This window comes from Oncorhynchus kisutch, linkage group LG20 (genome assembly GCF_002021735.2).
Source record: "Oncorhynchus kisutch isolate 150728-3 linkage group LG20, Okis_V2, whole genome shotgun sequence".
NCBI classification, from domain to species: Eukaryota; Metazoa; Chordata; class Actinopteri; order Salmoniformes; family Salmonidae; genus Oncorhynchus; species Oncorhynchus kisutch.
Window position 1 is genome coordinate 39,400,364 of NC_034193.2, and position 15,883 is coordinate 39,416,246.

At 39.2% G+C, this 15,883-nt stretch overlaps 2 protein-coding genes across 3 annotated transcripts in view; one reads left to right on the top strand and one right to left on the bottom strand.

The window, feature by feature from the left end:
* The window catches only part of LOC109865657 (complement C3), a 38,739-nt gene extending 35,531 nt beyond the window's left edge, over positions 1–3,208 (top strand). For both annotated transcript variants that reach the window (XM_020453991.2, XM_031799213.1), the window contains 2 exons: positions 767–902; positions 2,221–3,208. In XM_020453991.2, the coding sequence (XP_020309580.1) occupies positions 767–902; positions 2,221–2,371 (287 nt within the window). In that variant the 3' untranslated portion in view covers positions 2,372–3,208. The remainder of the gene's footprint in view (positions 1–766; positions 903–2,220) is intronic.
* Positions 3,209–5,113: 1,905 nt separating this feature from the next.
* Positions 5,114–15,883, bottom strand: part of LOC109865856 (nidogen-1) — a 75,596-nt gene continuing 64,826 nt past the window's right edge. Inside the window, exons 16-20 of the mRNA XM_020454334.2 lie at positions 15,272–15,443; positions 14,556–14,713; positions 13,582–13,705; positions 11,333–11,445; positions 5,114–5,645 (exon numbers count right to left, since the gene is read on the bottom strand). Of these exons, the coding sequence (XP_020309923.1) occupies positions 5,527–5,645; positions 11,333–11,445; positions 13,582–13,705; positions 14,556–14,713; positions 15,272–15,443 (686 nt within the window). The 3' untranslated portion in view covers positions 5,114–5,526. The remainder of the gene's footprint in view (positions 5,646–11,332; positions 11,446–13,581; positions 13,706–14,555; positions 14,714–15,271; positions 15,444–15,883) is intronic.

A 15,883-nucleotide genomic window follows, 5' to 3' on the forward strand; every position in this document is an offset into this window, starting at 1 on the left:
AGTGTTGACGATTTCATCTTGAATCAACCATAACTTCCCTTCTGACAGGGGAAATGGAAGCTTGTAGTGTGCAACAGAGAGGGGCAATTGAATGCAAGCTTAATCCAAATATTTCACTTGTTAAAATATTTCTAGCCTTCCTATCGATGAGTAACAGGGTTGACTTATGTTTAATGTGCTCAGTTTTCCACAATTAAACACCAGAAAAACGGCCAGCTCACCTGCTTGTACATTTTGATTTGACTGTTAAATGTTCAATGTTTCTTTAGCAAAAACTGAGGGACAACTGTTAATGAATCACTAATCACATGAAATAAGTAAACACCTTCAGAAATGACTTTACCAAAGCAACAAAGTAAATAGGGCTTTACAATGATGGTGAAAACTTGTGAAAATCTTGGTTATGTGGGTTAAAATTTTCCAGAGAAGTTGACATGATGTGGGACATGCCAAAATGGGAAAACAAATCACTTTACTTGAATAAAAACAGACAGCTATTGGAATTTTTAACATGGTTTAGTTAGAGCATAGATGTTTGTGGTCCAACTGGTAAATCAACTGTTTTATCAACATTTACACGCATAATGTCCGAAGTATATAAAAGGCAATCTATTTGTGTTCTATATTGTGTTTCCCTAGAAACACAATATGGTTTTGCACACAAATGCAAATGTTTTTGTTTTGCAAGCCACTCTTTTTCCAGAAAGTTTAAAACCAAAGTTCTTTACAAAATGAGATCAACGTTAAATGTTTCATTTCTCTTTAGGCACTGACTATGTGTTAGAAGGGGGAAAACGCTTGTTCCTGGCCCACCCCTCCTGTAGAGAGGCACTAGATCTGAAAGAAGGCCAGAGCTACCTGCTCATTGGAGACACTGCAGATCTAATCAAGAGTGGTCACGGGTAAGAAATGTCTCATCATTTCATTACGCTAGTTTCAAAAGGGTTTGAAGAGAAATCTTGCCCACGACTCTGTTTTTTAATCGTAAACCAGACATTTTAGGCTCAGTTATAGTGATACGCATCTATTCTGGTCTTCAGTTTGACCGTTCGTTGCAAAAGTGATATGTTTTGGTATTTTAGTAGTTAATCTAGCTATTTTTGCCCCTAGCGGTACCAATGAAATCATAATGTAAAGGCACCTTGAGAAGGTGCCTCTACGTCATTTCAAGGGAGGGGTTCTGTATGAAATACACTCCCTTCTAGATGTGCTGGGTGGTTCCACCTGAAGTCTTACTATAAAAGCAGGTGAAAGCCTGCCTTATTTGGAAATGATCTTGGTAAGTGGAGTGTGCCAATATATTTAGCATGATGCTACCTTGACTAGACTACTGACGTTACACAAAATAAAATAAAAAGTATGGTGCATTTCCCCATATGGACATAAATTCTATGTTTTTGCTTACCGTTTCATACACATCTATGCATCTGACAAAAAACATGTAAACTATGAGGATTATACATTCATAGTTGTAGCTACATCCTAAGAAGAAATAGATGACAATGGTGGTCATGTCAACTTGTTGTATTTTTTCCCAACCACTGACTGATTTGTGGTGTGGTCTGCTAAAACAGATGGCTCATACTGTTGTTGAATGGTTGTGAGTTCTAGTCAATATGTATAAACCCTGGATGACCAACAGGGGGTGCTGTATTGAAACCACATTGTGGATTCAGATTCCTGATTTAACCTTTCAAGTGTAGATAGGATTAAACAAACAATGGAATGCAGTATCAGCTTTAAAGGAGTAGTTCAGTATTTACAACTTGATGTTAGATGGTTCCTCAACCTTAAAGCAGTCTATGGGCCAGGAAAAACTGTAATCAATGGTTGTTTTTTCCTTAAACAGCCTTTACTTAAACAGCCATTACTTTAGCCACCGCTAGCTAACAATCAATGGAAGTGATGGGGGGGGATGTGAGCATGTTATTTTTGAATGGCCAAATATGGAGTTATTCATTGATTTCGGTGATTTGGAGAAAACATTTTTTTACATTCTCACATGCCCCCATCACTTTCAATGATTCTTTTGCTATCAGTGTCTCAAGTTTGTAGTGGCTGTTTAAAGAGAACTTAACCATGGATTACAGTTTCTCCTGGCTCATAGACTACTTTCATCCTTGAAGTAAAAGCTATAAACGAGCTATTTTATTAACTGTAACTATTTCCGTCACGCTACTAGACCGCAAACCCTGCTAAGAGCTATGTCTTTGTTTCTAGATTCGACTATGTATTGGGTGAGCGGACATGGATCGAATACTGGCCCACAAGTGATGAGTGCAATATGCAGGGTCAGGAAAAGACCAGGAAAAGATGTTTGGAAATCTATGACTTTGTTCACGAAATGCAAAGCGAAGGATGTGTAAACTAGAGTGAACATGTGTTATTCTGTTCTTTTCATTTGACACAGTCATTTTATTCCTTGCACAAGAATGTCTTTGTACCAAATGTAGCCTAAATTAGCACTATTACTTGTCAATTAAAATGCTTTTGTTTGTTGTACTGGAAGATGCTTGCAAAAACATGAATAAAGATGTTTGTCCAATTTTCTTGGTTGACACCAGTCTCAGTCCAGGGTTTAAACCAGGTTCATCCATGTCCCTACCTGTCTATACTATACCAGAGTGAACATGTGTTATTCTGTTGTTTTCATTTGACACAGTCATTTTTTTCCTTGCACAAGAATGTCTTTGTACCAAATGTAGCCTAAATTAGCACTATTACTTGTCAATTAAAATGCTTTTGTTTGTTTCAATCCCCTGTCGAGTCAGACCAAAGACTTACAAAATGGGACCGATGCCACTGCTTTGCACTCAGAATTAAGGAGATTCATTTATGGTCCAGCCCTTTGATTGACTAGCATTCTGTCGATAGGTCTACTTGTACATCAAGCTGCTTCACGCTACAGACACAGGAGATGGGTTTCTGCCCTATTGGCTGTTCTGGCTCAGACAAGGCTTGCTTACTTAGGCTGTGGCCAGAGATGTTGCATTCGCCACAGTTCATTTTGAGATCTTTTAGAAATGTAATGCAAATACAAATGACAATGTGTGAATTCACAAACCACAAACTGTTATTAAAGTTACTGTATGCCTTCAAAAAAAGACAAATAGCTTCCTGATAACTAACATGTTACTGTACTAACAAGAACAAAGACAATGTACACCAAACTTGTAAAAAATAAAAAAGGTTTAATAGGACAGCTGTACAGATTGTAAATGTCCTATTTTTTTCCCACAGTCGCCGCACAGCTGCACACACAGTACATGTGTTAACCTTATGTAACACTCCTATGGTGGGCTGTCAACCCTCTTATGGGGAGAATGAGGTCATCAAAAGGCACTGGGCCAACTTCTCTCCAGATAGGCTTGTGGCAGTCAAACACCAACAACCTGGCGTTATGCCCAACAATCTGTACACCTTCACAGTAGTAATCAGCTATAACTGTTCATCAAGCGCACCACTGGAAAGGTGTACTTCAGATAATAGGTCTACAGTTGAAGTCGGAACTTTACATACACTTAGGTTGGAGTCATTAAAACTAGTTTTCAACCACTCCACAATTTTTTTGTTAACAAACTATAGTCTTGGCAAGTCGGTTAGGACATCTACTTTGTGCAAGACACAAATAATTTTTCCAACAATTGTTTACAGACAGATTATTTCACTTATAATTCACTGTATCACAATTCCAGTGGGTCCAAAGTTTACATACACTAAGTTGACTGTGCCTTTACAGCTTGGAAAATTCCAGAAAATGTCATGGCTTTAGAAGCTTCTGATAGGCGAATTGACATCATTTGAGTCAATTGGAGGTGTACCTGTGGATGTATTTCAAGGCCTACCTTCCAACTCAGTGCCCCTTTGCTTGACATCATGGGAAAATCGAAAGAAATGAGCAACGACCTCAGAAAAAAAATTGTAGACCTCCACAAGTCTGGTTCATACTTGGGAGCAATTTCCAAAACCCTGAAGGAACCACGTTCATCTGTACAAACAATAGTACGCAAGTATAAACACCATGGGACCAAGCAGCCGCCATGCCGCTCAGTAAGGAGATGCTTTGTCTCCTAGAGATGAGCGTACTTTGGTGCGAAAAGTGCAAATAATTCCCAGAACAACAGAAAAGGACCATGTGAAGATGCTGGAGGAAACAGGTACCAAAGTATCTATATCCACAGTAAAACTAGTCCTATATCGACAAAGGCTGCTCGGCAAGGAAGAAGCCACTGCTCCAAAACCACCATGAAAAAGCCAGACTACGGTTTGCAACTGCACATGGGGACAAAGATTGTACTTTTTGGAGAAATGTCCTCTGGTCTAATGAAACAGAAATAGAACTGTTTGGCCATAATGACTATCGTTATGTTTGGAGGAAAAATGGGTAGGCTTGCAAGCCGAAGAACACCATCCCAACTGTGAAGCACAGGGGTGGCAGCATCATTTTGTAGGGTTTTTTGCTGCAGGAGGAACTGGTGCACAAAATAGATGGCTTCATGAGGAAGGAAAATTATGCGGATATATTAAAGCAACATCTCAAGACATCAGTCTTGACATCAGTTAAAGCTTGGTCACAAATGGGTCTTCCAAATGGACAATGGACAACAACTTTGGAAGCATACTTCCAAAGTTGTGGCAAAGTGGCTTAAGGACAATAAGCCAATGTATTGGAGTGGCCATCACAAAGGCCTGACCTCAATCCCATAGAAAATGTGTGGGCAAAACGGAAAAAGCGTGTGTGAGCAAGAAGGCCTAAAAAAACCTGACTCAGTTACACAGGTTCTGTCAGGAGGAATGGGCCAAAATTCACCCAACTTATTGTGGGAAGCTTGTGGAAGGCTCCCCGAAACGTTTGACCCAAGTTCAGCAATTTAAAGGCAATGCTACCGAATACTGAGTTTTTGTCAACTTCTGACCCACTGGGAATGTGATGAAAGAAAGAAATTCTGAAATAAATCCTTCTCTCTACTATTATTCTGACATTTCACATTCCTAAAATAAAGTAGTGATCCTAACTGACCTAAAACAGGGAATTTTTACTAGGATTAAATGTCAGGAATTGTGAGTTTAAATGTATTTGGCTAAGGTGTATGTAAACTTCTGACTTCAACTATATATTTCAGGTATTTATTTACAATACAAAAAATACAATGTGACTTTTTATCAAATGGATCAGAAAATAATGGCAAAATAATTTGTGAGGTTTCAAATACACACAGTAACAAGGTCAAAGGACTAGATAGGTGGAAGCAATAGGATAGCAACTCCACCTAACCAACCAGAGAACTACAGTAGAGATCCCTATCATATCCTTACAAACTACCCAATCCTCTCAGATCTGCCAGAGGGAAATCAACAAGGAACTGAGCAATAGAGGCCTAGCGATCTGAATGGATTTGGGCCACAGAGCAACCGGCAGCCGGATGCAGCTTATCTTTCTTCCTCTAAATAGGAAGTTGGAAGGCACACGTGTCACAACTCCTTTTGTGCAGTTAGCAGGAGAATCTACTGATCTCTCTTCAGTCCTCACAAGTTCCTCTCTACACAGCTTCCGTCCACCACGTCTGGGCACCGGCAGGTGAAGCCGCCGCGGCGAGGTAGACAAAGGTGTGAACAGCCTCCGTTGTTCGAGCAGTAGTTATATGCTGTGGAAGACATTTGGATAACATTACCATCATTTACAGGAGTTTCTAGCCATTTGGCACAAGTGTACTTTAAATTGTACTTTGATATCAAATGCACACTACATGTGGTCTGAATAAGAATAAGAGCAAACCCCACCAAAAGCAGCAGTAGGGATATTCACAGTGCTATAACAACATACACAGCTACATACTCGTACACTAAAAACTGTTTAATTGATAACATGTGACATTTCACACACACAAAAACATTCACTGTATGCTCTAGGAGTGTTTCAGACACCCAGAGTACTTTGAAAAAGACAGTCAGAACAGATTTACACTGTTCTTGGTCCTGTGGTCTTGATTATGCAGTAATGTAAACCAGACTGAGAGCTCTATTATTAAAACCTCTACAGGATCGGTGGGTCCCCATCAGGACGGTTGAGCTAACATAGGCTAATGTGATTATCATGAGGTTGTACGTAACAAGAACATTTCCCAGGACATAGACATACAGTGCCTTGCGAAAGTATCCGGCCCCCTTGAACTTTGAGACCTTTTGCCACATTTCAGGCTTCAAACATAAAGATATAAAACTGTATTTTTTTGTGAAGAATCAACAACAAGTGGGACACAATCATGAAGTGGAACGACATTTATTGGATATTTCAAACTTTTTTAACAAATCAAGAACTGAAAAATTGGGCGTGCAAAATTATTCAGCCCCTTTACTTTCAGTGCAGCAAACTCTCTCCAGAAGTTCAGTGAGGATCTCTGAATGATCCAATGTTGACCTAAATGACTAATGATGATCAATACAATCCACCTGTGTGTAATCAAGTCTCCGTATAAATGCACCTGCACTGTGATAGTCTCAGAGATCCGTTAAAAGCGCAGAGAGCATCATGAAGAACAAGGAACACACCAGGCAGGTCCGAGATACTGTTGTGAAGAAGTTTAAAGCCGGATTTGGATACAAAAAGATTTCCCAAGCTTTAAACATCCCAAGGAGCACTGTGCAAGCGATAATATTGAAATGGAAGGAGTATCAGACCACTGCAAATCTACCAAGACCTGGCCGTCCCTCTAAACTTTCAGCTCATACAAGGAGAAGACTGATCAGAGATGCAGCCAAGAGGCCCATGATCACTCTGGATGAACTGCAGAGATCTACAGCTGAGGTGGGAAACTCTGTCCATAGGACAACAATCAGTCGTATATTGCACAAATCTGGCCTTTATGGAAGAGTGGCAAGAAGAAAGCCATTTCTTAAAGATATCCATAAAAAGTGTAGTTTAAAGTTTGCCACAAGCCACCTGGGAGACACACCAAACATGTGGAACAAGGTGCTCTGGTCAGATGAAACCAAAATTGAACTTTTTGGCAACAATGCAAAACGTTATGTTTGGCGTAAAAGCAACACAGCTCATCACTCTGAACACACCATCCCCACTGTCAAACATGGTGGTAGCAGCATCATGGTTTGGGCCTGCTTTTCTTCAGCAGGGACAGGGAAGATGGTTAAAATTGATGGGAAGATGGATGGAGCCAAATACAGGACCATTCTGGAAGAATGATGGAGTCTGCAAAAGACCTGAGACTGGGACGGAGATTTGTCTTCCAACAAGACAATGATCCAAAACATAAAGCAAAATCTACAATGGAATGGTTAAAAAATAAACATATCCAGGTGTTAGAATGGCCAAGTCAAAGTCCAGACCTGAATCCAATCGAGAATCTGTGGAAAGAACTGAAAACTGCTGTTCACAAATGCTATCCATCCAACCTCACTGAGCTCGAGCTGTTTTGCAAGGAGGAATGGGAAAAAAATTCAGTCTCTCGATGTGCAAAACTGATAGACATACCCCAAGCGACTTACAGCTGTAATCGCAGCAAAAGGTGGCGCTACAAAGTATTAACTTAAGGGGGCTGAATAATTTTGCACGCCCAATTTTTCAGTATTTGATTTGTTATTTGAAATATCCAATAAATGTCGTTCCACTTCATGATTGTGTCCCACTTGTTGTTGATTCTTCACAAAAATACAGTTTTATATCTTTATGTTTGAAGCCTGAAATGTGGCAAAAGGTCGCAAAGTTCAAGGGGGCCGAATACTTTCGCAAGGCACTGTATCTGATATTGGCAGAAAGATTAACAAGAATTTAAGCCAACTGCACTGTCCAATTTACAGTAGTTATTACAGTGAAATAATACCATGCTATTGTTTGAGAGTGCACAGTTATGAACTTGAAATGTATTAATAAACCAATTAGGCACATTTAGGCAGTCTTTATACATCTTTTTTTATACAGAAATGCAATGGTTCTTTGGATCAGCCTAAAATGTTGCACATACACTGTTGCCATCTAGTGGCCAAAATCTAAATTGCACCTCGGCTGGAATAATACATTATGGCCTTTCCCTTGCATTTAAAAAATTATGGTAAAAAATATATATATATGTTTTATCAGATCTAATGTGTTACATTCTCCTACATGAATTGAACATTTCCATAAACTTCAAAGTATTTCATTTAAAATGGTTTCAAGAATACGCATATCCATGCTTCAGGTTCTAAAGCATGAAGCAGCTAGATTTGGGTATGTCATTTTAGGCGAAAATTGAAAAAACGGGTCCGATCCTTTAAAGAAAGAAAATGAAATAAATATAGAACTATAACAAATAATTAAGGAGCAACAATAAAATAACAGTAGCGAGGCTATACACAGGGGGTTCCGGTACAATGTGCGGGGGCACCGGTTATTCAAGGTAATTGAGGTAATATGTACAGTTGAAGTCGGAAGTTTACAAACACTTAGGTTGGAGTCATTAAAACTAGTTTTTCAACCATTCCAAAATGTCTTGTTAAGAAACTATAGTTATGGCAAGTCGGTTAGGACATCTACTTTGTGCATGAGACAAGTCATTTTTCCAACAATTGTTTACAGACAGATTATTTCACTTCACTGTATCACAATTCCAGTGGGTCAGAAGTTTACATACACTAAGTTGACTGTGCCTTTAAACAGCTTGGAAAATTACAGAAAATGATGTCATGGCTTTAGAACTTTCTGACAAGCTAATTGAAATATTTTCAGTTACAGCAGCTCTGTCAGGAGGAAGGGGCCCAAATTCACCCAACTTATTGTGGAAGGCTACCCAAAACTTTTGACAAAACTTTTAAACAATTTAAAGGCAATGCTACCAAATACTAACTGAGTGTATGTAAACTTCTGACCCACTGGGAATGTGATGATAGAAATAAAAGTTTAAATAAATAATTTTCTCTAATATTATTCTGACATTTCACATTCTTAAAATAAAGTGGTGATCCTAACTGACCTAAGACAGGGATTTTTTACTCTGATTAAATGTCAGAAATGGTGAAAAACTGAGTTTAAATGTATATGGCTAAGGTGTATGTAAACTTCCAACTTCAACTGTATATTTCAGGTATTTATTTACAAATTATTTGATAAAAAGTCAATGTATTTTTTTTGTAATGTAAATACAGCTTGCAGCTGTGCTTCCCTTCGTAGTCCGTAATAGTTTGTAAGCCCTAACCCTAACCCAACCATTTGTACCTCTGCATTAGCTTTAATGTAAGGCAGGGACTGCTGTATGTCTAAACCTAAAACCTCTTGAATCCAAATTTTAAAAATACTTTCTTGATGAATGGTTAAAAGCAGTTGGCTGGCGGTTCACCATCCTAAAGCCTTTAATCACACAACATCGGGCATCATTTTTCTTTTTCAACATCGGCCGCCATTTCACAACAATTCTGCATGTTGAATGGCCACCGTTCGTCGACACTCATTAGGCGATCTACAGCACATAGCCAACTATACTATAAGTACTTACTATACCACTCATACTGTACACAAATTAAGGCCAGAAAGTAAGAACAGACCCCCATGGTGGATGGGATCAGACCAGATGAATCCAGCGGGACCCCAGATGTATGAACATGGCAGATGGTGCACATTCCGCCAGACCCGAGTAATTGCATCCAGACCATGTGAGGATATATATGTAGGAAGGGGGGGTGGGAAAATCGGGCGGTTGCTGAGTAAAGTGAACCTCTGCATAGCCAGCTGTAACGTTACAATTATGAGACTCTCAACTGTATCCATGTACAGCTGTGTATTTAAAGCTATGTATCCAACTTGACTAATTCAGTGCTATATAACTAGTCTAGAACCACAACCATTAGAGTTGGGATCAATTCCATGGAATAGAATTGGACATAAATTCAGATCACGTGCGTGTGTGTTTATTGTATAGACCTACACCAGTGGTCACTAACCAGTCGATCACCAAACATTTCTGGAGAAAAGCAGACGATAAAGGCATAAAGGGTCCCTTTTTTTGTGTTGCGCTGTAGGCGGTAGGTGCACTTGATTCAGAAGCCCTGCGCACCGGGATACAAAGTGTTCCAATTTTGAACCATTTAATTTGTCTGAAAAGGCAAACTGCCTACCCTGTGGACCAGGAGATCTCTGGTGAAATTGAGTGTGCCGACTGCGTTGGCCAATTGGATAGCTCAAATCACTGTGCCTACCTACAGCTTCCACGACCCTAGCCTATGAGAGGTTTCATGACTTTTAAAACCATGACCAGAGAGACTGTCAAATAACACAGCAAAGAGCAGCTGTTTTTATGAGTGAGTTCACGTCTGAGTTTTATTCAGCACTGTCAACACTGTTTTTATGAGTGAGTTCACGTCTGAGTTTTATTCAGCACTGTCAACACTGTTTTTATTCAACACTATTACAAAACATAAAACGCGCTTCTCTCTACTTCCACTCGCGCTGTAGCTGCAATGAATGAGTAGCCAGGTGTATCGATAGCCCTGCGTTTTTATTACTATTAGTAGCTTGCCGTGCCTGTTTTAATATCAAGGAGTATTTCACTTTCTCGGGTCATAGGAAAAACAGGAATTTGTGCCTGAGGCAGATGCAGTGCGACTCGAGTTTCGCCATCAGGTGGAAAACTGTGTCCCGTCTCTCTGGTCAGCCTCAGAGGACAGGAAGGAGGGACCATGAGAGGCAGACCCTCTGCTGAGGCTAATGCCGTGTTCAAAACAATTGGGAACTCGCAGATCCGACTGAACATTTTTTATTTGACCCGCCATCCAACTCAGAAACGCTGGTCTCTTTTTCTAGATCTTTCCGACCTGATGTTCACTGATGTCATAATTTGACCTTTTTTTCCAGAGTTACCAGTCTTGAAAGCATTATGACCATCAGATGCAGATACCTATAATCAGTCCAGCGAATGATTTACATTTATGCTCAGCTGTGCCTTGCAAGCGCTACACCAACTGATCTATTTTGTTATCAAAGCTCGAGTTTTGAAATATAATATGGTCTGATTAACAATATTGACAGGCCAGGCATATAGCCAATATGCTGTGATAATGTATTAGGACTACTGCACAAACCTCATTCCTACAGAACTGTTTTTATTAGGTTAATGTTATATTTTTTAAGTGATGTTTAAAAAAAATCAGAGTGGTGGATCTCGGCTTGCTTTCGACTACGAAAGTGATCTTGACTCAGTCTAGGTCAGTGGTCACCAACCTTTTCTATCTCCAAATGGTACCCTATTCCTTATATAGTGTACTTATTTTGACCAGAGCCTATAGGGTGCCATGTGGGATGCAAACCAAGGCTATTGAGAGAGTGAGGAAGTGTGAGGAGGCTTACCTTGTGGGCATTGAGTTGGGGTCGTGGCAATGCCGTACACTCGTGAACGCTTCTGTGGCAGAAACTCGTCCGTCTCTCTGTCCGTTGTGCGGTCCACGGCTACCACCGCCTCCCTGGCAACAGCAAACGACATTATCAGAGCATTTTCTAAACATTCGCTGGGCCCCCTCGGGACCACACGCCAACGTTTGAGCCATGCTTAGTGCTATACATTACTTAAGTAATAATACTTTTTAAATAATACTTTACTAATCATATTTGACAACTTTTACTTTACTACATTCCTAAAGAAAATTTATCTACTTTTACTCCATACATTTTCCCTGGCACCCAAAAATACTTGTTACTTTTTGAATGGTTAGCAGGACAGAAACGTAGTCCAATTTACACACTTATCAAGAGAACATCCCTGGTCATCTCTACTGCCTCTGATCTGGCAGACTCACTAAACACAAATGCTTAGTTTGTAAATGCTGTCTGAGTGTTGGAGTGATCCCCTGGTAATCTGTAAAGAAAAAAGAAAATGGTGCCGTCTAGTTTGCTTAATAAAAATATAAGGAATTTAAAATCATTTATACTTCTACTTTTACTTTTGATACTTAAGTATAATTAAAACCAAATACCTTTAGATTTTTACTTAAGTAGTATTTTACTGGCCAACTCACTTTTACTTGACTCATTTTCTATTAATAAATCCGCCCCTTTTTTTCAATTTTTGCCTAAAATTACATACCCAAATCTAACTGCCTGTAGCTCAGGCCCTGAAGCAAGGATATGCATATTCTTGGTACTATTTGAAAGGAAACTCTTTGAAGTTTGTGGAAATGTGAAAGGGATGTAGGATAATATAACACAATACATCTGGTAAAAAATAATACAAAGGAGAAAAAAAACGTTCTTCTTACCATCATCTTTGAAATGCAAGAGAAAGGCCAAAATGTATTATTCCAGACCAGGTGGAATTTAGATTTTGGCCACTAGATGGCAGCAGTGCATGTGTAAAGTTTTAGGCTGATCCAATGAACCATTGCATTTCTGTTCAAAATGTTGTATCAAGACTGCCCAAATGTGCCTAATTTGTTTATTAATACATTTGAATGTTCAAAATTAGGCACTCTCTTCAGACAATAGCATTGTATTATTCCACTGTAATAGCTACTGTAAATTGGACAGTGCAGTTAGATTAACAAGAATTTAAGCTTTCTGCCAATATCAGATATGTCTATGTCCTGGGAAATTCTCTTGTTACTTACAACCTCATGCTAATCGCATTAGCTTACGTTAGCTCAACCGTCCCGTGGAAGGGAAACCAATCCCGAATAAGTTTTAAGGTATATTTACTTTTACTCAAGTATGACAATTGTGTACTTTTTTCACCATTGGTCACATCAAATAAACATTGTCATTAAACAAATATGGACATTTATGAGACAGTCGCTTTTTTAAATGAATAGAACTCTTTCAAATGGCTATGAAGAAAGAGAGCATAAACCTCATACTCATAACTTTGAAGTCGACTACCATTCTAATGAAGGCTCTTACACTATTGACTGCCGTGAAAAAATACATTCTACATGACAATAATCCTTTCGATCATTCATTGCCAAAGTTTTTTATTTATTTTCATGAATCTTTTGAAAATGGGCAATATACTGACCTGATGTATACAAATCTGAACATTTTAAGTAATGGGAAATGGATGCATGCTCATGAAATAGGTGTGTATGAATTAATTAATTAATTAAACAAATCAAATTGTATTCGTCATGTACACAGCTTACAGCAGGTATGAAAGGTATATCTTTAGGCAAAAATTACAGACAGTAGCCGACAATTAGCAAATTAGAACTCAAATTATTGATATAGAATTTATTTTTATATGATTTAAATATATGTATATATATATAAATAATTTTCATGTTTTAATTTGAAGCACCTTCACTTGTTTGTAACAATTGCAAAGACATTGGCGACTTTGTATTTCTGGTCAACTTCATTCTGCAGTTATCGTCAGTCACAGAGAGACAGATAGGCCTGAACATCTTGATTCTATGTATAGCAGAGATTGTATGTGCATAGTAGGATAATCTACAGAAGGGCAGCCAGTAAACAACAAGCATTTTCAAGAGCAACTTTAGTAACAATAGTTTTGGGAAACAGCTTGGAGATTTAACGATGCTCCTACCAAGGTTCAAACAATGAATTTAGCCTTAAGATGCTTTTGGGAAACCGGACCCAGGTCATCATACCTTCTCCAGTCAGTGTAGTAAAGGTTCCTCCCATGGGATACGATGGCAAAAGGATACTGAATCCCTTCCACAATAGTCCTACGGTTCCTACCGTTGGGGTCCATACACTGTACCTTACGAGTACCTGTAAAGGTAAAAGAAAACATGCAGCAGTCAAACCAACATCCCTGCTGTGAGCACCAGTTGTGTAAAGTACTTAAGTAAAAATACTTTAAAAAGTATGACTTAAGTAGTTTTTTGGGGTATCTGTACTTTACTTTACTATTTACATTTTTGACAACTTTTACTTTTACTTCACTACATTCCTAAAGAAAATAATGTACTTTTTACTCCGTACATTTTCCCTGCTACCCAAAAGTACTCGTTACATTTTGAATGCTTCGCACAGGAAAATGGTCCAATATATGCAAGAAAACATCCCTGGTCATCCCTTATGCCTCTGATCTGGCGGACTCACTAAACACACATGCTTCATTGGTAAATTATGTCTGAGTGTTGGCTATCCATAAATAAAATAAATAAATAATATAGTGCCGTCTGGTTTGCTTAATATAAGGAATTTGAAATTATTTATACTTTTACTTTTTTTACTCAAGTGGGTGACTTTCACTTTTACTTGAGTCATTTTCTATTAAGGTATCCTTACTTTTACTCAAGTATGACAATACAGTACTTTATCCACCACTGGCTAGCACCATGCTCCAACTAACTGAGTCATCTGAACTGTCTCAGTACAGTGGGATTTTCCCATGGATTGCTACATAGCATGTTTAGCTCACAATATCAATAGTGTTAGCATCTTTAGTGTAGCATCTTTACCTGCATCAATAGGGTTAGCATGTTTAGAATAGCTTCTTACTAGCATCACTAGTGTTAGCATGTTTAGCACACCTTCTTAACAACTTCAATAGTGTAAGCAACGTTTAACATAGCTTTTTACAGATAGTGTCTGCATGTTTAGCGTAGCCTCTTACCGGCGTCGGCCCAGCACAGTTGCTGGCTCTCAGTGTCGTATGTCAGGCCGTTGGGCAGCCCCAGGTCGTCCTTAACCAAGACTGTCCTGTCGGTTCCGTCCATGTTGGACATCTCGATCTTGGGCCCGTCTCTGTTCCAGTCTGCCCAGTAGAGTCGTCTGGACAACAAGCCATAGAAAACATGTTCCTGTCACAATGCTTAGGACCATATTTTTAAACCAACAGCTTTAAAAAGGAACACAGCACCAGTGATTTGTGTTGTCAACCCTACATCAAACCTACAGTGGGGCTGTAGTCAGCCACCAAATTGTGCAAGTTCTCCCACTTAAAAAGATGAGAGAGGCCTGTAATTTTCATCATAGGTACACTTCAACTATGACAGACAAAATGAGAATTTCTTTTCAGAAAATCACATTGTAGGATTCTTAATGAATTTATTTGCAAATTATGGTGGAAAATAAGTATTTGGTCACCTACAAACAAGCAAGATTTCTGGCTCTCACAGACCTGTAACTTCTTCTTTAAGAGGCTCCTCTGTACTGTACCTACGTGCTATCTAAACCATGAAAAGGCTAACCTGACAGATTCGCTAGCAAAATCATTCTAGGCCTTAGCGGTTAAGAACAATATTATTCAGCACAAATAATTAACTGCTTATTTAATCGCAAATTTGCATCAAAGGAATCAAAAGTCAGACATTGTCCAAAGACACGTACCCATAGGAGGGGTCAGCGACGATGGGCCGGGGGTTGACCAGGTCGGTGTCAAAGAGAACACGGCGCTGGCTTCCGTCCAGTTTGGCCACCTCAATCCTGTCCTTCATGGAGTCCGTCCAGAACATTAGCCGGGCCAGGTGGTCGATAGCCAAACCCTCTGGGCTCTCCAGGTCTGAGGAAGAGAGAAGGATGATATCGTTACGCCTAGTTCAGACAGAAACTACAGATTTTGTATGAGGGTTTTCAGGGATGGAATTTAAGTATTTTGAGCACTGGCCCGCCAGGCGAATAGACCGCAATTTCTACAAGCCCGGGTCCAAAATCTGTGGGACATTTAAGAAGAAAAAAATCACTAGCCAGCGAGCTAGTTGGGCACATTTTCTACAATCCCGATATGAAAAATACTATCCTTAGGTTAGCTTTATTTCCATCCCTGGGAGTTATACACTACATGACCAAAAGTATGTTGACACCTGCTCGTCGAACATCTCATTCCAAAATCATGGACATTAATATGGCGTTGGTGCCCCCATTGCTGCTTTAAAAGACTCCACTGTTCTGGGAAGGCTTTCCACTAGATTTTGGAACATTGCTTGCTTCCGTTCAGCCACA